General features: G+C 41.8%; 1 protein-coding gene across 4 annotated transcripts in view; it reads right to left on the bottom strand.

Annotated features, from left to right (window-relative positions):
• Positions 1-25,391, bottom strand: part of NEURL1 (neuralized E3 ubiquitin protein ligase 1) — a 160,358-nt gene that overhangs the window by 40,259 nt on the left and 94,708 nt on the right. For all 4 annotated transcript variants that reach the window (XM_077349611.1, XM_077349613.1, XM_077349615.1 and 1 more), the window contains exons 2-3: positions 18,698-18,939; positions 17,238-17,559 (exon numbers count right to left, since the gene is read on the bottom strand). In XM_077349611.1, coding sequence (XP_077205726.1) covers positions 17,238-17,559; positions 18,698-18,939 — 564 coding nt within the window. The remainder of the gene's footprint in view (positions 1-17,237; positions 17,560-18,697; positions 18,940-25,391) is intronic.

Here is a 25,391-nt window from a genome sequence, read left to right as displayed (position 1 = left end):
CATAAATATAAATTATATCAGAAGGATAGGGAGAGTAGGATCAGAGGTGGAGTGGCTTTGTATGTCAGAGAGAATATACAATCCAGTAAAACTGATAATCTAAGAGAAATAGATCTGCTTAAAGAAATGCTATGGGTGGAAATGGTGGGCACAAAAGGAAACTTAATTATTGTCTACCAGATCAAAGGTTAGAGGATGATTTTTTTAAAGCAAAAGAATTAAAGAAAGAAGCTAGAAAAAGAACTGTGTCATAATAGGTGATTTCAACTACCCACACATTAATTGGGTCAATATGGGTTCAAATTTGGAGGAAGAGATTGGGTTTCTATACACTCTCAATGACGGTGCCGTGGAGCTAATGGTCACAGAACCTACTAAAGGGGGGGGGGGGTGATCCTGGATTTGATAGTAAGTAATGCTCTGGACCTGGAGAGAGATGTAAACATGATAGCATCAGTCGGGAACAGCAACCATAATGCTATTAAGTTTAGCATTTACATAAATGCAGAATTGCCACAAAAGACCACCAATGTTTTGATGGACAATAAATTGAATATGAGCCAACAGTCCAATATGACAGCTAAGAAACCTAATGTTGAAGAGGGGGCTAACTTGTTTACTGCAGCTTTAGAGACAAGGACTAGGAGCAATGGGTTCAAATGACAGGAAAAGAGGATCTACTTAAATATCAGGAAGCACTATCTGACAGGGATGCTGTTCATAGATGGAATATGCTACCTCAGCGGGTGGTGGAGTCTCTTTTGTTGGAAGTTTTTAGGAGGGGATTAGATGAGCACTTGTTAGGAGTGTGTGTGTGTGTGTGTGTGTGTTTCAGCTCCTAAAAAGGTGGGGGGAGGGGAGGGGGCTGGACTGGATGGCCCTTCATAGTCTCTTCTAGCTCTGTGTGATTCTGATAAATAACCACATTTAACTTTAGAAGAGGTAACTTCTCTGAAATGAGTGGGCTTGTGAAGAAGAAACTTAAAGAAAAGTAAGGAGGATTAAATCACTTTGGGAAGATTAAAAACTATAAAACTACAGTCCTGGAAGCTCAAATAAAATGTATACCACAGGTTAGGAAAGGTATGAATAGGTATTTTAAAAGGCCTGGTTAACAAACAAAGTAATGGAAGCAGGAAAAGTTAAGAAAGTTTACCTTAAGTGGGGAAGGCTAGTTGAAGGATTTTAGGATAAAAACAAACAAAACCAAAACTTTTTCTTTATTCGTGACAATCTGAGAATAGAAGATCTAAAATCCTTGGCTGTGTAGTAACCCAACAAAATTAAATGACTGGGCACCTATCTGGACAAAAACCTAGACCGGCTAGTGCAAAATAATTACAATAAGATCTGGTCTCAGATAAACTCCCACTCTGAAAGGTGGACCAAGCAACAATTTTCGTGGACAGTTAGGATAGCAATAATAAAAATGACGGTCTTCCCTAAAATGAACTTTCTTTTCCAGATGCTCCCCCTATATATCACAGAACAAACTCTACAGAGGTAGCAAAGAGAAATCAGCAGATTCATCTGGAATTATAAAAAAAAAACAAGGATTGTGTTTAAGATCTTGTAAGATGAGAACTCCAGATCTTCTAGTAAAGTGGTGAAATCGGTACAGAGAGTTTAGGAGTTCCAAATCTGAAACTATATCACCATGCAGCAGCACTAACCTGGGTGGCAGATTGGATTAGCAATCCAACAAAGAGAGATTTGGAGACAGAAAGAACTGGGATTACCTGAGGTTTACACAACCTGCTCTGGCCTCAAGGTAAGGGAAGACCAGCAAAGAACACACACCCTGTAAGAGGCCCATTTATTAAAATTTGAAGAAGATATCAAGAAAGAATCAGCCCAGCCCCAGGAACATCCCCCCTTAAATTACCAGCAGATCTTATTGGATCTTATAGGGAATTTGAAACTCAAATCAAAATAAATAAACCACACCTCTTAAGCCAAATATACAAATGCCTATTAAAGATGAATACAGAAGAAGATGAATACAGAACTAAGAGATTTTTTAAAAAATACAACAGCAGCGGCTCAGCTAGTAGTAGCACAAAGATGAAAACAGGCGTTGATGCCAAAAATAGAGGCATGGACAAATACACTTGAAGATCTTGTTGCAATGGCCAAATTAACAAGCCTATTCCGCAGGGAATCTTCGGAAAGCTTTCAGCAACAATGGGAATGCTTTTTGACCCGCAAAGAAAAATAATCACAACTGGAAGCTGTAGCAGAGCAAGTAACAAACTGTAAGAAACAGGTCTTAATGCCACCACACCACTGCCCTGTTCCAACATGGCTTCTCTTATGTTCTTCTTATGTTCTAAACCCTTTCCCCACTGACAGCTTTTACAATCAAAATGTGCTATTTTCCTACTAATTGAAGAAAAACTGGATCCCCATATTTTTTCCATAAGTGGAAACAGCTTGGAGGTTAGTCGATCAAAAAGCAGATTGCTTAAAAGCAACCCTACCACCCACAATACTTCAACAATCACATTTGCCACATGCTAAGTTGATGTCTTTTAAAAAGCAGAAGGAGGATCATGGATTTACTGGCATAAATCCAATAATCCATTTAGTTTCATTGCACCCTGAGGTCATGTTTCTAAATATATGACCAGGAAAAGAAAAAGGAAGAAACGCACCATCAAGACACTTCACTTACTATCCTATATTTTACAGATGGAAACAGAAATCTTCTACTGTACTTATAGAACTCCTGTTCTCATTTGTGCATTGCCTCCTAGCAGTAAGATCTACTGGAAGACTACCATTTATACACTTTAGCTTGTAAACTGTGGCAAAACTTAGCTTTTCCTTCCCTTATACGATAGCCATTGATACATTATACAAATTTATTTAGTCTTTCCCCTAAGTGCACATCTGCACTCTTAACAATTTCTTCACCCACAATATTTTTCCAAAGGGCAAAATAAGGAAGTGTTTTAATTATATTTTATTCTGCTATATTTTAAGGCCAAATTGATTGTATCATTGATACAAAGGTTGGCTTACAAGGCTTTAAATCTGAGCTGTCCAGCAGCTCAAAGATGATCTTAGCTTGAAAATAGCTGAGGTCTTGAAAAAGCAATATGAGAGTCAAACAGTCAGAGTTCTGCAAACCCATAAAATCCAAGAATTGAGTGTGCCATGTTGGAACAAACAGCATTGCACCCTTGCTGGCTTACAAAGTAGCTGAACTGCTCTGAAACAATTAATTCCAGAAACATTGTTAAACAAGAGCAAAGGCAGAACTGGGGGGGGGGGGATTATGGCTGGGTGAGTGGGAGGGAAGGGGGACTATCAGCCAGAGATAAAGTAGGGAAATATCATTCAACAGGGATGAAGGTGATGGGAACTGTAGTTCTATAATAAGCACCAAAACTCCAGATCTTCTAGTAAAGTGGTAAAATCAGTACAGAACAGTGCTTGTACTCTTGTTGCACTGAGTATAGAAGAGTGATTTTTCAAGTGTGAAAATTTGTGCCAAATAAAGTTTGTTACACCGAGAAGAAGAGAAGGCAGGGAGCAGGAAAGGAACTGGGGCTCATTGGACAAATCTTTGTTTGGCACACAAGAAGTCTCAAATTCATTTCCCAACACCTCCTGATAAGAATCAGGGCAGGTGATACAAAAGACCTCTGCCTGAGAATCTGGAGAGCCATTGCCAATCTGCATGGAAGGCCTGATGGTCTGATTCAGAATAAGGCAGCTTCGTGTTTGTTCTTGTGTGAGGATTTCAACAGCAATTTATTTCCCAAGAACTCCTCTTCAATATAAAGTTCAAAACTGGTAAAAATCGAGCACATTCCCTAGTCTAAATACTTGTGTCAGATAGGGGCTAACTGGTCCTCAGGTTAAACAATATCGGTGGTGGCAGGAGCACTGGGCAGTCTCTGGCTATCTTCCCATTCTTCTGTCATATCCCATAGCTTGTCATGCCACAGCCCAGAAAGGAATAATGTCATTGGAAAGCACTTCATATATACCTATGACAGTCCTGACATGATGAATCATAAGCTGTGTCCTCACCCAAGAAATAAATCTCTCATTCAGACTCAAAGTGACAGACAGGAAAGTGAAAAATATGGATCATCTTTGTTACTTGTCTGTTTCCCAAGCATTTCCAGCCATATTCAGAAAGGGATTCATAGGCCTCATTAACCAGAGACATTAATTCATGCAGACAAGCTTTCTCGCAGGCAGCATTAATCCTGTAGGCAGCATATTATAGACCTAGCAACTCTGCCATTATGGGATGGGAAAAGGTAGTGTCTGTGGATACAAGTCCTCAGGACCTCTCAAAACAACCTAAGGTCATTTGAGAATGTGAGGATTCACTGGGAAACGTGATACCACATTGTTGCACTTTGCCTTCATCTCTAGAAACATCCACTCTGGAAGTGGGATATGATGCATGACAAACCAATACAGATTTTTGCTAGGAAGCACAAAACCTATAACAGGACACTGCTGATGCAGGAGCTGTATGTGTCATGCCAAGGACCATTTCTGCATGGAGGGGTAAAATGCAAGTGGCTTCCTGCTTGCCTGGTAAATCTTGGATGGTAAATCTTGTGTTTGCAGCCCTTCTCATGGGGAAACCCTTCCCACATTTTCCCTCTGCCCATCACGGCTTTTTGCCTCCTGACAAAGCAGCAAGGGAAAACAAACCGAACTTCTCCCTCCACTCCTTGGCTTGTCTATTACTGCAAGCCACCAATCACAGCACAGCAGTTCTCTCATGGACTGAAACTCCCCCCCCCCGTCAGCCCTGAAATTATTTTTTTTTTAAAGGGCACTTCTGCATCGCTATGCGGTAATGCCACAACACAGAGGTATTTTTAATTTTTAAAAAAATGTGTGTGTTGCTACGGAGAAATACCAGAACAATACAGCATTCCCCCTCCTTTTGGGGTTCTTTTGGGACTTTATTTCTGTCTGGGTGGATTTCTGAGACACTGAACATGGTCCCTGGAGCCCAAAAAGACATTTTGTGTTAATGGTTGGCTCAGACCCCTCTATGAACAAGAGAAGGCTTTCCCACAACCAGAAAACAGAAATGGCTCTAGTTTTTCCTGCCTGATCCCCAAAAGACCGTGGACACTTTGAAGATTTTATTTGACCTTTGACAATATAGGTCTGTGGTCATGCTGCAATGGAGACCGTGCCATTAAAAAAAATTACTTGGAACAGGAAATGGAGAGGGGAGGGCAGGTGTGAAGCAGGACAAAGCTGCCAAGACTATCATGCGTTTCCCCCTCCATATGGGCTTATCCCTGGTTACTCACTGGTTGCTCATCGATGGGACGCAAGATTTAGGGATGTAGATCCAGTTTTGGTGATTCCCAAAATCACAAGTTAAAAGTAGCCAAAGCTTGATGCAGCTACTGGACAGCCTTGGGATGCAGGCGACATCATGCGTAGGGGGCTCTAAAACCTGCCAACATTCAAAGGCTGTCCAGAAACAAATTCCTTATGTGGAAATGGTCAAAGAATTCAAGAAGGATGCAACATCAGTCAATATTTCCTATTCAATGGGGAACAGCTGCATATGAACAGTATCAGGTATCGTCTGGCTTGAGCATCCCATTTTCAGGAACTCAGTTAGTACACCCTTGTCAGCAAGATGGAATGCTGACAGGAACTCTCCTGATATATTTTTTTTGGGGGGTAGCATGCTTTTAGAAGTGGTGATGTGCCTATCAAGGCAGAATAAATATCCCATCAGCAGAACAGAACATTCTTGCCTCCTTCCTCCCAATGCAGCCTACAAACTGCTGTTCCTGCGGAAGAGGGGACCCTGAGGAAAGACATGAAGGGAGGTCTGCAGCAGCAAGAGGAAATAGGCAGAAATTGACAATTTAGTCTGGATCCAGCATTACATTCATACATTTAAATAGGATTGCATCACTGGATAAGAAGAGAATGCAGAGAATAGTCTTCCACATATGTAAGGATGTGTGGAGAATTAATGACAACCAGAAAGCCATGGCCAACCACACTGACTAATCAACAAGTGTTCAAGCAAACACAAACAAGATGTATAAGTCAAGCAAATGGGCTGTGAGTGACATAGTCATATGAAAGGGGGGAAGAAGTCAGAAAATATGATTTGTCATCATGATAAGGATGCAGTGCTTCAGAACTGAGATTTGTTTTGGCATCAGAACCTCAGTGTTAACAGGAATATCGACTGGGAGATGCAACACAGAGATGCAAAAAATACTTTCTGTAGAACAATCTGGCTGCCACATGCCTGAAAAACAAAAGCATCACCACAAGGCTGGGACAGAGATGGGTGGGTGGCAGAACCTGAGAAACCAATGCCAAAAGGCAGCAGAAAGAGAGACAAAGTGGTTGCATAGAGTCTCTTTTCTTCGGTTAATATTGTACCAAGCAATGGAACTAGCGACAGAATGAATAAAAGCTGTGTCCAGTTGTGACTGCCTGATGAGTTCCTTTTAGACAGTTAAAGACCCCATAATGTTGGAGACCTAGAATGTGTTGGAGACCTGTCACCTTCTATACTTGCACAAGGATTTCCAGGCATTTTTCTGTTCTACATTGCATACTCCAGTCCTATTCATACATGCAATCACCTTTGTGGTTGGTTGCTTGAAGCACCAAGACACGGAAGTTGTTCCATATCACATGCAATACATGTGACAATTTTCACACATGCGCACGCGCGCACATACAGATAAACAGCCTCTATTTAAAGACTGATTGTATAAATCAGACATAAATTAACCTTATTTCTGCAGCTAGTAGTAGTAGAGTACTAGTGCAGAGGAGCCAAAAAGTTAGCTCAACCACCACTCCTGACCACATTCCCTTTGTGTTATTAAAAAGCGTGGTTACAACTCATTTCTGCCTAAAACCTTGTGTGTGGATTTCTGTTATTTTTCCATGATGACTGGCCCTCTTATCCGTAATCTGAATTCTCTCCAGGACAAAGAGGAGAACACCACCAAATGACAGGATCTCCAGAAGTTGTTGAGAAAAGACTTCCCCCAGGCTTTTCAGCTAATCAGCACACGCCCAATAGCCCCAAGATACTCATGGGTAACTGTAAAACCTGCTTCAGAGACTTTTTTCATTTGGATGCTACAGATTAGTGATGCATGTTTCAAACATCTGAAAGTAATTATTCTCATTAGAGAGAATTGCTCTTCTGTAGTTCCTTAACTGCGAAAGGGGTAATGATTTATTGTTGGACATTAGCTCACTAAGTGTACACAATTCAGCACTCAAGGTATACAGGGAACTGCATCAGGGCAGTTAAACCCACATGGTTGCGCAAGCCACAGCCCTCGAAATGTTTTATGTCTATAACAGGATGCAGACTGTCACCACAATCCTGATAACTGTCCAAGATATCATAGTTGCCAATCTGACAGCTTGTGAACTTGTTTATATGGTTTTGCCAATATCAGATATGGTATTGCATAACTCTTAATATATTCTTATAAAAACCTCAATCCTCACCCCCACAAACACTCCAGCAGCCACAATTAATGTGACCCAATTCAAATCATGTTAATGAAAAGATCTTATCGTATGAAACAAAATATTTTTACAATTACCATGTACCCTGGAACAGAAAGTCAACAAGGGGCAGTGGAGAAATCTTACTAGTAGAAGGCAGCCCAGACTCTCAGGGGGTCCCTCCCTCTATTTCTTACATGAACAAGAAAGTCAAATGAAGAAGAGTTGGTTCTTATATGCCACTTTTCTCTACCAGGAGGCATCTCAAAGCGGCTTACAATCTCCTTCCCTTTCCTCTCCCCACAACAGACACCCTGTGAGGGAGGTGAGGCTGAGAGAGCCCTGATATCACAGCTTGGTCAGAACAGATCATGCTCTACCACTATGCTATAAACTCTTCCCCTACATTTTGACTCACTCCTGGGTGTTGTGTTTTTAAAATGAACTCCAAAATTCCTGGGATCTAATGGATAAGAGGTGCAGAAGGAGGTTTAAAAAGTTCCTTAACACATTACGAAAGGATGTTTATTGTTTGCTAGCAGTACTGAAAAATAGCCACTCGCTAAAAGAAATTAACACTGGAGTGATGTTTCTCTAGGACCATTTATGCACTGAGAACTTCACTGCCCCAGCTCTCATGCAGGAGTACAAATCGGGGGTGGATGAGGTGCACTGGGCCAAATGCTCCCCCGTGTGGTTGCAGGAAGAGGTGGGGCAACCTGCCCCGACTAAAACTCCAGCCTGCAGCCCAGCATGAAACCTCCAGTGCATAAACGGTCTAGGTTTGTGTCAGGCATTCAGGTGGTAACATCCATGGTCTAGAGAGCATTCAGAGTAGGGATTGGGCCTGGGGCCGATACATCCAGTGACACAAGAGCAGCAAATTGTGTGTGAGAGAAAATCACATGCACAAATGTCAACACAATTCCCCCAAAATCATGATGCTTCCCATTTCCAACAGAGATAGAAAGATTGTGCATAGCAGGCAAATACATGACCTGCAAGCAATACTGTTTACCTGGTGGCAGGCATGCATAGAATTGAGCTAGGCATATGTCCACATTTGCAGTGAAAACCAAAGAAGAGTTACACCATCCTAAACTCACTGATGTCAGTGCTTAGAGCCACCTTGGTTAAATGTGGCAACTTCTAATCTGGTGAACCATATTTTATTCCCAGCTCCTGCAGCCAGCTGGGTGATCTAGTCACTGTCCTGATAGTGCTGCTTCACAGAGCAGTTCTGTCAGAGCTCTCTCAGTCCCACTTACCTCACAGGGTGTCTGTTGTGAGGAGAGGGAGAGAAAGTGATTGTAAGTCACTTTGAGACTCCTTCTGGTAGTGAAAAGCAGGGTATAAAAACAACTCTTCTTCTTTCATGTTGTGGTGGTAAATAACATCATCCGGTAAATAATATTCCATTAAGTTTCCATTAAAGAGACAGAACATGTTTTCTGCCTCCAGAGAGTTGACAACCCTAATTCAAAAGCAGACGACTGTTAATGCCCTATGAAAGTACATTAAAGTTTTATTAGAAGTACATTGCATTTTTACAAAATTCTAATGTGATTAGCATGATGCACTTAGTTTAAAATTCCAAATGCTTGATATAGACAACTAACTAGGCATTCCTCAGCAGAGTTAAACTCTTCAAGGTCCATTAAAGCCAATGTGCTTAGAAGGGTGTCACTATTTAGGATGGCACTGTAAAACTTGCAAGTTCTTTGCCCATCTCCACTGTGATTGCTTCATTCCTGAAGATTTAACTCCTAAACGGTAAAACTGTCAGAATCATCTTACTACTTTGTTAAGGATTCAGCTGCAGATTTATTGAAAACCCCAGTGCTAAAGCCGGATTACTGTAAAATGGTCTTTCATATCACTGTTTCTCAGCTGGACCACCCGCAAGCAAAAGGGCAAATGATACTGTGTGCAGCAGACTGGCTGGACTGGTCACAGAATCACAGAAAGGATATTAAATCTGCAGGCTGTGGAGTAATCCCCCTTCCTGAGAAAACATCATCCAGTAAATGTCTGACTCATGCTCCTTTTGTTTCAAGGTCTCCAAGCAGAGTACCAATAAATAACAACACACACATAGAAAGTAGAGAAATCCAATTTTCATGGCTGCACCAAACAGAATTGATTCTCAGCATGAAACTGGAAAACATCTGAGTTCATATAAAATACAATTTTCCTCACCAAGAATTTTCATTCCAGGATGTAGCAAATGAGCATTCATCACCACTGGAATACTCCTTGCTCAGCAAGAGGAGCGTCAGTGCTGAGAGTACCCTAGGAATTCCTGAGCAAAGCCTGAATCCCAGGCACTGAGGAGTCTAGTTGGGATCAGGATGCTGCCTCCTTTGTAGAGGAGGGAGAACCTGATGGGCAAGGGTTAGAATAATAGAATCATAGACTTGGAAGGGGACACATAAACCATCTAAACCAACCTCCTGCTCAATGCAGGATCAGCCTAACACATCCATGACAAGTATATGTCCAGCTGCTGCTTGAAGACGGCCAGTGAGGGAGAGCTCATCACCTCCTTAGGCAGCCAATTCCACTGCCAAACTGCTCTGTGAAACATTTTTTTCCTGATATCTAGCCAGTACTGTTCTACATGTAGTTTAAATTCATTACTGCAGGTCCTATTCTCTGCTGCCAACAGGAACTGCTCCCTGCCCTTCTCCAAGTGACAACCCTTCAAATATTTAAAGAGACCAATCATGCTCCCTCTCAATCTTCTTGTCTTCAGCCTGAACATTTCCATAGAGTCACAAGGTTCCAACAACCTAGAGGAAAAACATTCCTATTTCTTTAACTGCAATTTAATGAGGTAATTTACGGGGTTATCTTATTTACCTTCATGCCAAGGTAAGCTTCACCTGCTCTTTTCCATACATCATGCCACTATTGACAGGACATTTTTTCCTGTCAGGTTGTTGGCAACCCTATGACAGGTTGATGGAAACCATCAAGTTGAACTACTGACAGTACATTTTCAGTAAAAAGCCCTTACCACTCATGTCTGCTGTGTAATCAGATGAAAGATATCCTACAAGACACTGTGGGGAGTAAGAAATGAACAGGGCTACTGGTAAGAGACGTGTGGGAAGTACTTTGGCTTCAGATGCTGAAGGACTGCTCAACAGACTGTCTTTGTGCCTGGGAAGTACAAGAGTTAATTCTCTCCCCCTGTACCACAGCCCTAATCTAAAAGGGACTCCAGTTTGGATTGGGTCTTGTGTACATTGATCTTAAATTGCCAATCTTATCCTACAGCATCCATTGGTAACTTTTTTTCTTCTAAAACATTCTCCAAGACTTGAATAGCTGTCATGGAAACGTTTGGTTCCAGATGCCCTCTCAATCAAATTAACATACTTGTAATCCATATGTGGAATTCTCATCAAGTTGTCTCAGGAAAACCATACATCTGTTGTTCATGCCAAAGTCTTATTTACATGGTGATATAACACTAGTGGGCGGAGAATCTTCCCAGCCAGTTGTGTTGTTTGCTGGCGTAAATACTCTCTTCTAACTTCCTCATTCACAGATCAAAGTTGAAATGCCAGAATTATTAGAGTTGTTTAGAAACTGGCCACTGAGATCCACTGCTGTACTGAATGAAAGGCTGAAAGTGACCCTAAAAACCAACCCACTCCGCCATTTTTGCTTATTACCAATGGACAAAAAAGTAGTCGGAAACAAATACATAAAACTATATTATGTCACATATGAAATATAACATGAACGTGCTGATGTACTGGATTACTGTCGATGCAGAAGAAGACAATGTAAGCCATTCCAACCACTGGGAAGTATGAAAAGGCACTCAGCACATCATATAACAAATATTCATGAAATAGTCTGGAGAAGCATATCTTTAGTGAGAAGTCGGTGTTTTGTCAGCACAGCTCTAAAAGCTGTCACATAGCATTTTGCTGCCAGACTGAACAAACATGAGGATTAAAAGCAGGGTGGGTGTACTGACCTAACTTCCCTCTTACACCTTACGGGGGAGATTTGGAATTAGGTTTTATTTTTAATCTCCTTGTCCTAAATCTTTGACAGAAAAATAGTGAGAAAAGATACTGTTTCCCCCCTCTATTTCTGCAACCCTTCTTTTGCTATTTATTTATATTGCACTTTTAGCCTTACAGTGACTTACAACATTCTCTGTTTTTTTCCCTTATATCAACCATGTAAGGTATTTCTCTGACTGTGTATAACTGGTCAAAAGTCACCCGCTACAGTTCCATGGCAGAGTGAAGATTTGCACAGGAGTCTTCCAGATCCTAGTCAAACACTCTAACCACTACATGTAAAAACTGACTGGGGAAAAATGTACCATCATACAATTCTGCACCCCCAGATGTCTGTTATGGGGAGAAGAAAGGAAGGCACTTTGGGACTCCTTAAAAGGTAAAGGTAAAGGTATCCCCTGTGCAAGCACTGGGTCATGTCTGACCCTTAGGCTGACGCCCTCTAGCGTTTTCATGGCAGACTCAATACGGGGTGGTTTGCCCGTGCCTTCCCCAGTCATTACCGTTTACCCCCCAGCAAGCTGGGTACTCATTTTACCGACCTCGGAAGGATGGAAAGCTGAGTCAACCTTGAACTCCCAGCCTCATGGGCAAAGCTTTCAGACGGCTGCCTTACCACTCTGCGCCACAAGAGGCTCCTTAGGAGTCCTCTTTGGGACTCCTTAGAGAAGTTAAAAGTGGTGTATAAAAACCAGCTCTTCTTCTTTAATGGCTCAAAGTTATGCCATCTCTGACTCGCTCTTCTTACTAAACCAGAGTGATGCTGAAAAGACTGGTACAACATTTAAGGAACAATCCTAATCAGGTCTACTCAAAGTAAGTCACATATTATTCACTAGGGTTTACTACTAGAAAATTATAGATTGCAGCCTTAATCTGGACCAAGGGCTGCCAGGTCCCCATGGCCACCAGCTGGAGATGGGGAGACAGGGTTGCCAGATCCAGTTCTGAAGATTTGTGGATGGAGCCTGAAGAGGACAGGGTCCTCAGTGAGGCACATGCCATAGAGTTAATCCTCTAATCTGGCAAGATGGGTTTAATTCCCTGCCCCTCCTCCACATGCAGCCAGCTGGGTGACCTTGGGCTCACCACAGCACTGATAAAAGTGTTCTGATGGAGCAGTAATATCAGGGCTCTTTCAGCCTCGCCTACCTCACAGGGTTTCTGTTGTGGGGAGAGGAAAGGGAAGGAGACTGTAAGCCGCTTTGAGACTTCTCCTGGTAGAGAAAAAGCGGCATATAAGAACCAACTTTTCTTCTTCTGCTAAAGCATCCATTTTCACCAAAGAAACTGATCTCTGTAACCTGATGAGCTGTAATTCTGAGGGATCCCCAGGTCCCACCTGGAGGCTGGTATCCCTATCCAAATCAGATCCCCAATCATCACCTTAGTTGTTGCCCTTTTCCCCAGGTACATTCCTAGAATGGGTCAACAGAGAAGGTCTGGAAGCTTTCCATTTCCCAAGCATGTACAGGCCAGATTACAACACACTGAGACAGGGAGAGCTTAAGCCCTCCCCCAGTGCCATTTCTCCAACCTGGAATAGCCCCCAAAATATATTCTTTGACCATTCATTCTACAGCCTTCCAGATGGACAAGCAGATAGCAAAGCATAAGAAACGTAGACGCTTTCCTACCCTATCTGTCATCCATTATTCTGTTTCCGGAAAATAGTCCATTCTCTTTAAAAGCCTTTGAGGTACTGTAACCAATCTGCTGTACAAAAAATGAATATATTGAGAATTAATCTCTTTGTAGGTTGCCCTTTTCTGAGTGTGAATACTTGTTCTCTTCCTGTATTGTTAACTAATAGTCCACAAAAATGGGCATAAGAAGGCTGGAATTTATCAAGGACCACATTTCCAACACAGGAAAATACCTTTGTAGATAGCTGTGTGTCTACATTGATTGTGAAGCATGCATATAGACAATAAAACACATTACATAACAATCAATTAGTATGATGTACCTTTTCTTCTAAATAATGGAACATAATATCCATTCTCTAATACTTCAGTGGCATCTACATGTCTGAGTTGAAAATACTGACTTATCTGTTCTGGGAAAGTAATCCTTTGTAATCTGTTCTCAGTAACCAGTTTTATCCAGCTGATATCCCATTCCATTTTAATTATGCCTTTTTAAAAATTGAAGGCCACTGAAGAAATATCAGGTGAACTCTAGTATGTCTAGAATACCAACACAACCACTGAATTCAGTATGAATTTTGAAGGAACTCAGTATAAAATGTAAGTAATAAAGTCTTCCTTGCTTTTGGTAGCCATAACCCAAAGAGTTGGACAAAGCTGTGGCCAATTCTTGGCATATAGGTTCAATTCCTGGCATCTCCAGTTCAAGAGTCTCAGGAAGCAGGGACTGGGGAAGAACTTTTCCAGCCTGAGACTTAGAAAAGCTGCTGCCTAGCAGGATTATACAATGCTGAGCTAGATGGGTCAATAATATGGTTCCCTTTAAGGAAGGTTCATATCAACAGAATCATAGGGTTTATCAGTTTAAGGGGTTGTTTCCTTCAAGCTGAGGGTGAGGTTTGATTATTTATGGAACAACACCAGGTCCACCAAAAACAAAACAAAAGGAAGTATGGGCAAGCTTTGTTTCCTTTCCTGGATCTTGTACAAGGGGAGATAAATGTCCTCCCAGTGTGGAGAAAGAGTATGCCCACAATGATATACAAATCTCCCTCTTGAACATAAAATTCAGATACACTGAGCAAAGGGAAACACAAGTCACTTGCTACTTCCCCTTTTGCTGCTTCTGTAGAATGTGGAAAATAGTCTATAACTCATGGAAGCGGTAAATCATAACATTATGAATGCTTCTTTCCCTGAGCAAACAGACACAAATTTTCATTGCCCTTGGAATAAAAAGAAGGTGTGCTTTCAAGCACAGTATTTGGCATTAGTATATCATTTTAAAAAAATGATCCCATATCCACTACCAACACAATTCCACCCAGTTTTGGTGATGTTTTCCATCCTAGTTTTTCCATTCAGCAGAACATAAGAGCAACTGAAGAACATCACACATGTACAAATGGGGATTAATAATGTCAATGGCCACCTAAGATTTGATATCACAGAATGAAGAACCAAGACATGTAAGGAACATGATTAAGAGGATTCAAGACAATTGCCAAGATCAAGGCCTGCCAAATGCATCTTTCCCTCTAATAAAACATGTACTGTGGCCCCAATAACACACTACTTTAAACAGGAGGTGATTGGTCCTGAGGGGGTGATATCTGACTAAGGTGACCAGATTGTAATATATATATTACAATACTATTTTTGTGTTCTAAGAAAAATTTTGTTGCTCCATATAGACCAAATTTTTAATCAAGACCACCCTCCCCCCCCAGGTCAATGGTGTCCCCCCTTCAAAGCAGCCTTTGTCTGCAGATAAGCTCTACTTCCATGAGATCTCCAGGCCCTACCTGGATCTTGGCTATCTCTGGGTTGGGAATATTCCTAGAGGTTTGGAGGTGGGGCCCCAAAACAGTGCTATACCTTGCAGCCCGACCTCCAAAGCAGCCATTTTCTTCTGCAGAACTAATCTTTATAGTCTGGAGATGAGCAGTTTGTAATAACATGCATGTTTGTGTGTGACATTCCCCTAGAAAACCAACATCAGAGTACTGGCTGGCGCCCATTGCCTTTCAGCACATGATGGGTTTTACTACTAGTGCTATAAATAAATATCTGAGCATTAATGCCCATTACATAAACACATTCTAACAGGCACTGGAATTTGAATGATGGCAGCAGGTGCACAGTTTTGTCACAGACCAGCAGCACCTCAGTCTTATCCAGACAACGTTTCGGTCCATTGGCCCTCATCCATCCCATTAGTATCTCCAGGTATCTGTTTAGGATTTCCACAAACCCATATGACTAACCTATTAAAGAAAAGTGGATCTGGGTGTCATCTGAACAATGTGACACTTTACTCCAAATCCACCAATGATCTCTCCCAGTGGTTTCGTATAGATGTTAAACAGCATGGGCGCCAAGGTGGAGCCTCCTGGAACACTAAATTATAAATGCTATAGGCCTGAGGAACATCCCTAAACACCACCTTCTGGAATAGGCCAATCAAGTAAGAGCAAACAACCAAAATATAGTGTCCCCTCACTCCTAATTCACCCAGTCTCTCCAGAAGGATTTCACAGTCAATGGTACAGAATTCTCACAGAGGTCCAAGATAATCAGCATCAAGAGCTTAACTAAGTAACAATAGGGCATTCAGTGCAGAATAAAATTAATGTTCTATACAATAAAACATCTTTCTGACAATTCCTTTAGAGTGCAAGAAGCATTTAATTTTTGTAACCTAGTATTTTTAATGCAATTTTACTTAAATAAAGTGACACCCAAATAACCTTTGATTCAGGTAAAGCATGAACCATACATAAACAATGTATTGTATTTCCCCATCCCAGATGCAAGATAAAGGAGTAAGATGAAGGGGAATTTTTACAGAGCACATTCCATGTTTCAGAATGTGCACCAATAGTCTGTCATAACAAACATTCTTTTATTAATGCTATTTATTTTCATAGTGATTTATTACTTCTAAACCCATGGTGTTTTCTTAACCTCTGGTGTCATTTGGTGAAGCAAGTCCTCATGAGCAAAAGTTACAAACGGAAAGTTTACAATGATGGCATCAAGTTGCACTCTTCAAAAACATACATGGTCTAATTTTTGCCCTCCTACCTGTGTTACATGCCATCATGTTGTTTCCAATCATATGAATTAATGATCTCCAAAATGTCCTATCATTAACAGCCTTGCTTATGGCTTGCAAGCTCAGGACTGTGGCTTCTACTGAGTCAATTCATCTCATGTTAGGTCTTCCTCTTTCCCTACTGCTTTCAGAAGTCTTCTCTTCTCGTGATGTGACTAAAGTATAATAGTCTTGGTTTAGTTGTTTCAGCTTCTACCCCTGCTATACTCTCTTCCAAAGTCTCTTGACTAAAACATTTCAGTCTACTTTAAGACCTAGTAGCCCAATCTCAACAGAGCTAAGTCAGAACCTAAGCAGAGTCAGCTTTGGTTACTACTTAGATGGAAAACTACCAAGGAATACCAGGGTTGTTATGCAGAGACAGGGAATGGCAAACCACCTCTTTGTGTATGTGTGGAAAATCCTACAAGGTCATCAAAAGTTGGCGGTAATTTGATGGCAAAAACAGAGTAAGAGAGACAGAAGCAATACAAGAAACAGGGTGGGAAAGAATTAATTTTGGTTTCTCCAGCATTGTGCCTTCAATCTATTTTCCACCATGTCTGCTTTTTAGATTCAAAAATAACATTGGGAATGCCATCCAAAGCCCACTGCCTAGAATGGTCACCTAATTCAAATGTCATCTGTAGTTTGGCCCTTACAAAGACAGACATCTCAGCACAGGCAGTCCTTCGTGTCCTTTGGGCTTATTGCACCTAGAGAGAGATTAAGGTATTGTCATATATGCACAGCTATATCTGGAAGTGACATCATCAAAAAACAGCAAGATCTAGATCCTTTGCTCAGTCAGGATGTCAGATCTACAGTGGACAGTCATTGACTAATCAAATAAGAAGTGAGCTATAGAAAAGATGTAGAAGTGCTCAGCAATCCAAGGAAATAGCTTCCCACAATAAAGCCACATTTTTTCAGATTTGTACCTACCTAGTAGCTGTACCCCACGTGTGAGTCCATAGACATCAATCAGAGCCCACAGCGGTTCAGTGGTTCTCACCCCACTGAAGAACAGCATTGCAGCAGAGTCATTAACCCGATAAAATACACGCCCCTTTTTGTCCACCCAGAATGCAATGATGTTTCCTTCATTGGCAAATTCTTCTGGAAGGGCCTTGGCCCAGAATCCACTCTGAGAAACCAAATCTGGACATGCATATTTGGGCAATGTTTCTGGATTAATCCTGGAAGGATCCTTGGCAGTAAATCCAAGTCGAAGGGCCCCACTCCAACAGCACTGCTTCTTTGTTATCTGGAGGGAGAAAGTGAACAAAAGTATCAACAGGTTAATGTGGAGCCAGATATGTATATTGCTGTTAAAATGCAGGCCTGTAGAATAAGACAGAGAATGAGTGAGAGACAGTAGAGTACATGTGGGAAGAAGAGATGGAGTGAGAGAAATCTGTGCAGTCTGTGAAAGTTATGAGCCTATGTGCCAAACAAGAAAAAATAAGCCTGTAGAGAAGTTATTAGCTAGTGGCGGGTGAGAAAAATTAGCCTTGTGTCTCTGTGTATTAAAGGAGCTTTAGAAAAACAAGAAGAAGTATACATCTGGAACCATTACATTTGTTTGTTTGTTTGTTTGTTTGTTTGTTTGTTTGTTTGTTTGTTTTTCTGTACCGCCCTTCCATACAGCTCTGGGCGGTTTACATTATGTACTATTTGAAATCATTACATTTATGATACTTTACTGAAATGGTTCTGCTGTTAAATTTCTAAATAAACTCTATGTATTTTAATGTTCTTGTGATTAAAGATCTCCTTTTTACCTCAGAGCCACTTTCATATGCTGGCCACTCTGCCATTCTACTAATTATAACTAAGCCATCCTGATCTTTTGATCCAACTAGGAAATCTAAGGCGGAGAATGTAAGCAGGGAATGCTAAGGAAGGCAAAGGAAAACCGTAACACACGTCAGAACATGACAGAAAGGTCATACTACAGAGGTGCTATTAGAGAGGTTATAAATAAATGGGTCTCACTGAAAAGAAGTAAACTGTCACAGAGATATTCAACCCATATTCAGGTGCAAGATATGTAAACTGTGAAATTAATGTTTTAGACCAGGGTTTATCAGCATGTAGTAAAATATTAAAACCTGGAGCATCTTTAACTGTTTTAATCCACTTACCACAACCAGGTTTGTGACAGAGAATTTCAAAAACAAAGGACACAACATAAATACAACATACAATATAAAGGGATAGCTACAATGACTTCCTTCCACAAAGGGAGGAGCTGGTCTCTGATGCAGCAAGACCTAGCCAAAGGATGTTGTTGGATAATTCTAGTGTTCTAAAATGAATAATATCTCTTTCAAATATGGAAAGAGATATCTGGCAAGACATGAGGGCAGTTTGGAACACCATCTTACAAAGTAACAACTCACCTTGAGCCTGACTTGCTCATAGATAACGATGGGTCTGTTGCTGAAGGTGATGGCATTGCAGAAGCTTGCCTGCCGCTTGACTGCCTTCTGTGTGGTATCCATGATGATCTGTGACCCCTTGGTGTGTGGATGGAACAACAGTGGGCTGATTGAGAGAGTGCCACATTGTGGGATGGGCAAACAATGCTTTTGCTTGTGGTGACATCTGTGAGATGAAGAAGGAAAAGGTCCACCTATGGAGTCTGAAAAGGAGAAGAATGGGACTTGTAAAAATCTGGCAGTCACAACATATAGTCCTTCATTGCTAAGCTTGCAGGGGAATGTACAAAAGTCATACATAAATACAAAATATAAATAATCTGAAAGGATATGTCTAAAACCCAGAATCAATATGTCACCATTCAAGCACACATGCAAAGATCCTCTACAAGTATGGTTGAAGAAACCAGGTTTGTTCAGCTAAAAGGGGGGAAAGCCACACTCTAAAACCAAACAGCTGTTAGCCTTGTAGCAATTCCAGTGCTCCGACAGTGTGTGTGTTTGTGGGGGGGGAACCCAACAAAGCTAACTCCAGCCACATGAATGGCTTCTTTACATTTATTTATTTATTTATTAAATTTATATACCACCGCTCCCAGCAAGCTGGCTCGCAGCGGTTCACATGTGCACAGATGGGCTGAAGCTTTCAAATATGCACAGGGCTGCCCTCAAGAAAATAGAGAGCCTGAGTTCCATTATCCCTGTCAATAGAACAACTGCATGATGCTTTATGTAGCTGAAAGAGCCTCCTGTGGCGCGGAGTGGTAAGGCAGCAGAAATGCTGTCTGAAGCTGTCTGCCCATGAGGTTGGGAGTTCAATCCCAACAGCCGGCTCAAGGTTGACTCAGCCTTCCATCCTTCCGAGGTCGGTAAAATGAGTACCCAGCTTGCTGGGGGGTAAACGGTAATGACTGGGGAAGGCACTGGCAAACCACCCCATATTGAGTCTGCCATGAAAACGCCAGAGGGTGTCACCCCAAGGGTCAGACATGACTCGGTGCTTGCACAGGGGATACCTTTACATTTACATTTTTATGTAGCTGAAAGACTTGTTTTGGTTAAAGGCTGAGAACTTTAACCTTCTAATTTGTTGGATGGGGGAAGGTTGCTTCTGCAGTTTGTGGGAGGGACATACAATAAGCCAGTGGTCCCCAACCTTTTTTAGGCTGGGGACCGGCAGGGCAACTGCCCCGCCTGCGCATCGCGCATGCGCAATGCGCGGGCGCGGCCCTGATTCACTCTCCCCCCCCTCCCGCAGTAAGAAGCTTCCCGGGCCGCAAGCTTGCGACATGGGAAGTTTTTTACCGCGGGGGGGTGAGGAGAGGGAACCGCGGCCCGGCGCCATGGCCTTCATGGCCCGGCACCGGGCCGCGGCCCGCAGGTTGGGGACCACTGCAATAAGCTGTTTTTCCCAAAGAGACATTCACTATGGACAGAGGAATGTTGCTGCATACCCCCAATTCTTTTGCTATGTGTATTTATGAAGGAAGCCATGGCCAGATGCTTCACCCAGAAGTAAATGTTCAGTCAGGTAACAAGGAGGAAGCATTACTATGCCTGCAGTACTATCAAGAGAATTGTTAGAAGCTTAGTGAGCATTTGGGGGACAGAGGAGGAAGCTGCCTGTTTTGCCTTCTTTGAGGCAAGTAAGAGGACTGTGTGTGGTTGGACTCAATTTTTTAAAATCTGGAGGCTGCCTGACAGGGGACATTTTCAACTTACTCCCTCTTCCAAGGAGGGCAACGGCTATTGCTTTAAATTCTTGGAAGACTTATTTTGGATGAATGCTGTGAGAAACACATAACAGCCACAGGAACCCTGGGGAAAGGTCTCAAGACAAATAACAGGGTTTTCCTCTCTGCACAAATGTGGTAATACGTTTTATTAGGACTAATAAAAAATGTCACAAAGTCATGAGTCCTTGCATTTGGACTTTTTTACTGAACAAACATGGCAGCCTTCCCCCCCCCCCCCCAAGGTGTTGAAGAAAATGGCCAAGCAAATGTCAAGGAGGTTTAGATGGGAAATCTGTTTCAGTGCAGCAAAGGATGAACCCCTGACCTTTCCTGGCTCTGGTTATATACTGCAATTGTTTATAATGATGCCTCCACTCTGTTTTGTAATCCGGTAGATGACACAATCCTAGTGCAACTTCTCACTGGTTCCTGGTATTAGAAACATATACAGAAAGCCATTGTTCCAAAAAAGGCTGCCTAGAATTTCAAAATGATATGCTTTAAAAGGTACTTAACAGAATCCATTACCTTCAGGTGTTGGCATTTCATACAAGATTACACAAAACAGTTGCAGTGCAAAACTACCATGCTATTATAAGTCAGATAACCACTTGGTGGTTATGGGTTGGTACAGTCAGAGTGAGAAAAGCTACATTAAACAAGAGAGAGAGTATACAGGAAGTAAAAAAAGACTGGATAATGCATTAATAATATTAATTAAGGCAATCAACACAGTGCTCTCAGTAGCCACCTGTGTTCTATTCAAGGGCACAGTTCTAAAATGTAGCAGCCTCTAAAATGTAGCACACCTTCTAAAATGTAGCAGCCTCCAAGACGCATAAGCTTTATGAATTTTTTTCCTCCTCTGTCTGAAAGGCTGGCAGCAGCCACAGCCCAAAAAGGGGCTATCCAAGAGTACACTTATATTATAAGGCTAAGGAGTTTGGGCAGAAGAAAGGACATCAATTAAAAATTCATTCTTGCCAACTCTGAACCTCTCATCATGTTTGTGCATGTCAATAATGAATTTTACTCTGGCTTGGCAACTCTGAAAATGTTTCATTTGCAGCAGTGCTTACAAGTCAATATAATGAAACTCCCTCCCCAGTTTCTTGAATGGATGGGAATTAATTTTGTATATATATTTTAAATGTGTTAAACATTTATCAGGTGATATGACAATATATAGGCCTATTATGCACGGCCGCTGAAACGGCAGCATGGAGAACGCGGAGGAGGAAGAAGCGAAGCAAACCGCTTATGCACGGGACAGAACGCAATGGCGGCAAAACCCAGAGTATCCGATTGTAAAGACATGACTCAGGGCTTGCACAGGGGATACCTTTACCTTATGACTAAATATGGTCATATTGGGGCCCCTCCCAAAATTGCCAATGATGGGCCTGGGCAGGGTGGGAAGGGGAGGGGCCCCAGGTAGGCATGTACACAGCTATGCTTCCCAGCCACATACTTGCACGAACATGCCACCTGGGTTTTCTCAAAGCTTGAAGAATGTTTTGGGGGGTTCTCAACAGTAAAAAAAGTTGAGAAAGACTGGATTAGGATGACCAGAGGGTGTGGGGGAGGTGCTTCTGCCTTTCCCCATGCCATTTTTCTGCATGTCAGCAATTACTGCCCCCAGGTATTATTTCAGGTTGAAAAAACAGTATAGGGGGGAAACCAGGAACATTTCTTCCTCCTGCACTGCACTGGTCTGAACCAGATTTGGAACTCACAGTGCTCTCAAAAGATTCGCCAGGTCTCCACAAAATGGAGGCAGATCCTCAGGGTGAACCTCATCAAAGCCCACCCGATTTGGAGTTAGCTACCCTACAGAACTGGAGTTGGCAGCAGTTTGATATGCCCCAAATAGGTTCTCATTGAATTTATACTTTATTTTCATGGATCTTTTTACCCCACTTTTCTCTTCAGTGTTGGTCCACCACCCCTAGCCAGTATACAAGTTTCAGGACACTTGTCGGTCAGTTGTTATTAGTAGGTTCAGTGGTGCAGAAAGAAGAATAAGAATAGAAGGAGTGGGGGAAATCCAATAGTCAATGATCCTACAGCCAGTAAAACAAAGTAAAGCAAAGGTGGTTATGTCATCGCTTATGTCTCTACACACTCACTTACTCCCTAAATTCTTAAATACTACAGAAATTTACCAGCAGAAGGCTAGCCATGAAAAAAATGTATAATCTTGATAATGACATAAGCTAGGCAGGTAGCATTTCTGCTAACCCTACTGTCTACACAGACACTAGATTTCTTTAACAGCTATTAAGATGTATGAACCCACCCATGCATACACATTCTCTACCATTACAATGTTGTTAGAGCTGAGGTTTCAGAACCACAAGGGCACTATTAAAGAATGAGCATGGAGACTTAAAATGCCAAATCAAAATCTGCCTGCAAGCTAATATCTAATTCACTACATACACAGAGAATGATTACTATTACAACCCCATCCCCACTTCAGAAAGCACTGAGTTTGAAACTATACTTAACTTGCATTCTTAGGCAAATTAATTTGTTGTGTGTTAACTTCACCTCATCCTTACCATAATTCTCCCTAATATTTGGGAAAGCACCCTGTGGGTGGAGTGCAGTCCGGAACACATCCAGTGCCGGCCTGCGATTCCACCCACACAGGCCTATCTGGCCACGCCCAGGAAAGCTGGACATGACCGTATTGGGCCAGCCCCCGGAGTGCCCGCCTCCAGAAGCCAGCTGCGAGCTGTGTGGCCACCTTCAGCAACAGACACTGCCTGGCCGCCACTGCTGCTGCTCAACTCCTCCACTTTACTCGCTTCACCACTGGCCTGACTTGCCCACCAGCGGCCTCAGCCACCCACCCAGCACCACACAGCTTCACCTATGGAGCCTGACCCCTCAAGCCGGACACAAAGCATGCTCGCCACCTCACACCCACATGCTCCCTGCCCTCCGAGGGCAGCCGCGAACCCCACTCCACAGCTGGAGCGCCCAGCCACCAACGCACAAGCCACAAAATCCAAATAAAAAATTATTTTGATACAAGAACAGCTCTGAGAATCATCAGCAAATAATAAAAGGATAAGCATATACGATGTAACAAGCACATTCTAGTTAGTTCAAGAATGAAAGCTTTCACAAAGTAACTGGTCATTTCACAAAGGAAACCCTAGGCACACACAAATGCTCTTGTTAGATGAGTAACTAATTCTGGAAATGCAGCCTTTTCAGAAGCAGCATGATTAAGATCTTTATCACTTAAATTAGTCAGGCAGTTTTGTTATTTAAAATGGCACTGTTGCAATGGAAGGAATGATAGGAAGGGGTTCTGTCGCTAGAAGTACTCCAAGCAAATGTGTGAAGAGTAGAAATAAAGTGTAAAGTATTTTTGAGCTTTTGGTTAGTGAGATCCTGTTTTCAAAACCTGCAATAAATTGGTCTTACGTTCTACCAGTAATATCTACAATATATTTTAAATTATTAATTTAAAACTTTGTGACTGGGGACAGCTGCCACAGGGTGAGACTCAACCAAAAGACTGAAATTGATGATGAAGCTATTTGAGTTACAGTAACAAAAATGGACTATGTATTTTTGCATCATCTTTTTAATGTGCACGTATCCCTTTCTTCTTCTTCATGTTCACCATTGGCTTGGAATTATTTTCTGTATGCTGCTGACACACATAGATCCAACTGACATAGAATACGCTGCAGTACATATTTAAATGTTAAAAATATATTGTTAGATTTTCAGTTCAACAAAGTAGTCTCAACAATCCTGATCTCATGCATGACAAATCCAGAAAGGACATGAAAAGAAACAGAAGCTTGAATACTTTTTTGAAACGATCACAATTCATTTTAGAAATTAAACACAGGTTGTCACAGCATATAAGCCACCTTCTTGTAAAATAATATCCCAGAGGAAAAAACACAAAGGATTATATAGTAAAACTGTATTAAGAAGGCTACTCATATAGTTTTATGATATTCTGCTGGGGAAAAAACACAAACAACAGTTTTTGTGTCACATCCAATCACTAATCCCTTTAAACCAGTAGTTCCCAACCTGTTTAGTACGGTGATCATAGGGTTGGGAATTTCTGTTGGGAAATTCCTAGATATTTGAGGGTGGAGTCTGGGGAGGGAGAGATTTGGGAAGGAGAAGGGCCTCAGCAGGATATAATGCCACATAGTTGCACCCTTCAAGGCAGCCATTTTCTCCAGAACAAAAAAACCCAATCTCTGTAGACTTAAGATCAGGTGATATTCTGGGTTCTCCAGCTGCCACCTGGAGGTTGGAAAACCCAGATTACCTGCAAGTTGACTTTTACTTGGTAGAGTGACCTACTTAAAAATTGAATACTCAAAAATCAATAAATCTTTAAATTGTTTATTTTAATTTAAGCAAATTTTCTTTTCTTCTTCAAAGCAGAAGAAACAACACTGCTTTGGAATGTCCTGCCACAAACTCACTTTTGGGACAGAACCCCTGAACAGTAAGGAAGATCACCCACATTAAAAACTACAGCCAGAATAATTTAATGAGTTTGTAGGCTCTGTGACACAAGTCACCACACAACAGGACCATTTCTCCCTCCACAACACCCAAGTCCTGTGCTAGTAATGGCATGGTGATACTGAATAAAAAGGCATCATTCTGGTTTGGGCACTGCAGAACCAGGACTAAGCCCCACACCGCTTGCTGACCCTAGGAGCCACTTTTGACTATTAACCATCTTCCAAGTCTGTATAACCCCTTCCCTCAAATGGCCAGCAATGCACTAGTATTTGGTCAAAACTTTACAGTCAAGCCATAGAGTTTGGGGCCGGATGGTAGACATCACTTCCAAACCTGCTGGAAATGATGTCAATATGTTGCTGGCATATGTTGCCAGTGGGGGAGATGGGCAGTGCTGA

This window comes from Paroedura picta, chromosome 8 (genome assembly GCF_049243985.1).
Source record: "Paroedura picta isolate Pp20150507F chromosome 8, Ppicta_v3.0, whole genome shotgun sequence".
NCBI classification, from domain to species: Eukaryota; Metazoa; Chordata; class Lepidosauria; order Squamata; family Gekkonidae; genus Paroedura; species Paroedura picta.
Note: the sequence above shows the minus strand (reverse complement) of the source record. Positions and strands in the feature narration are given on the sequence as shown.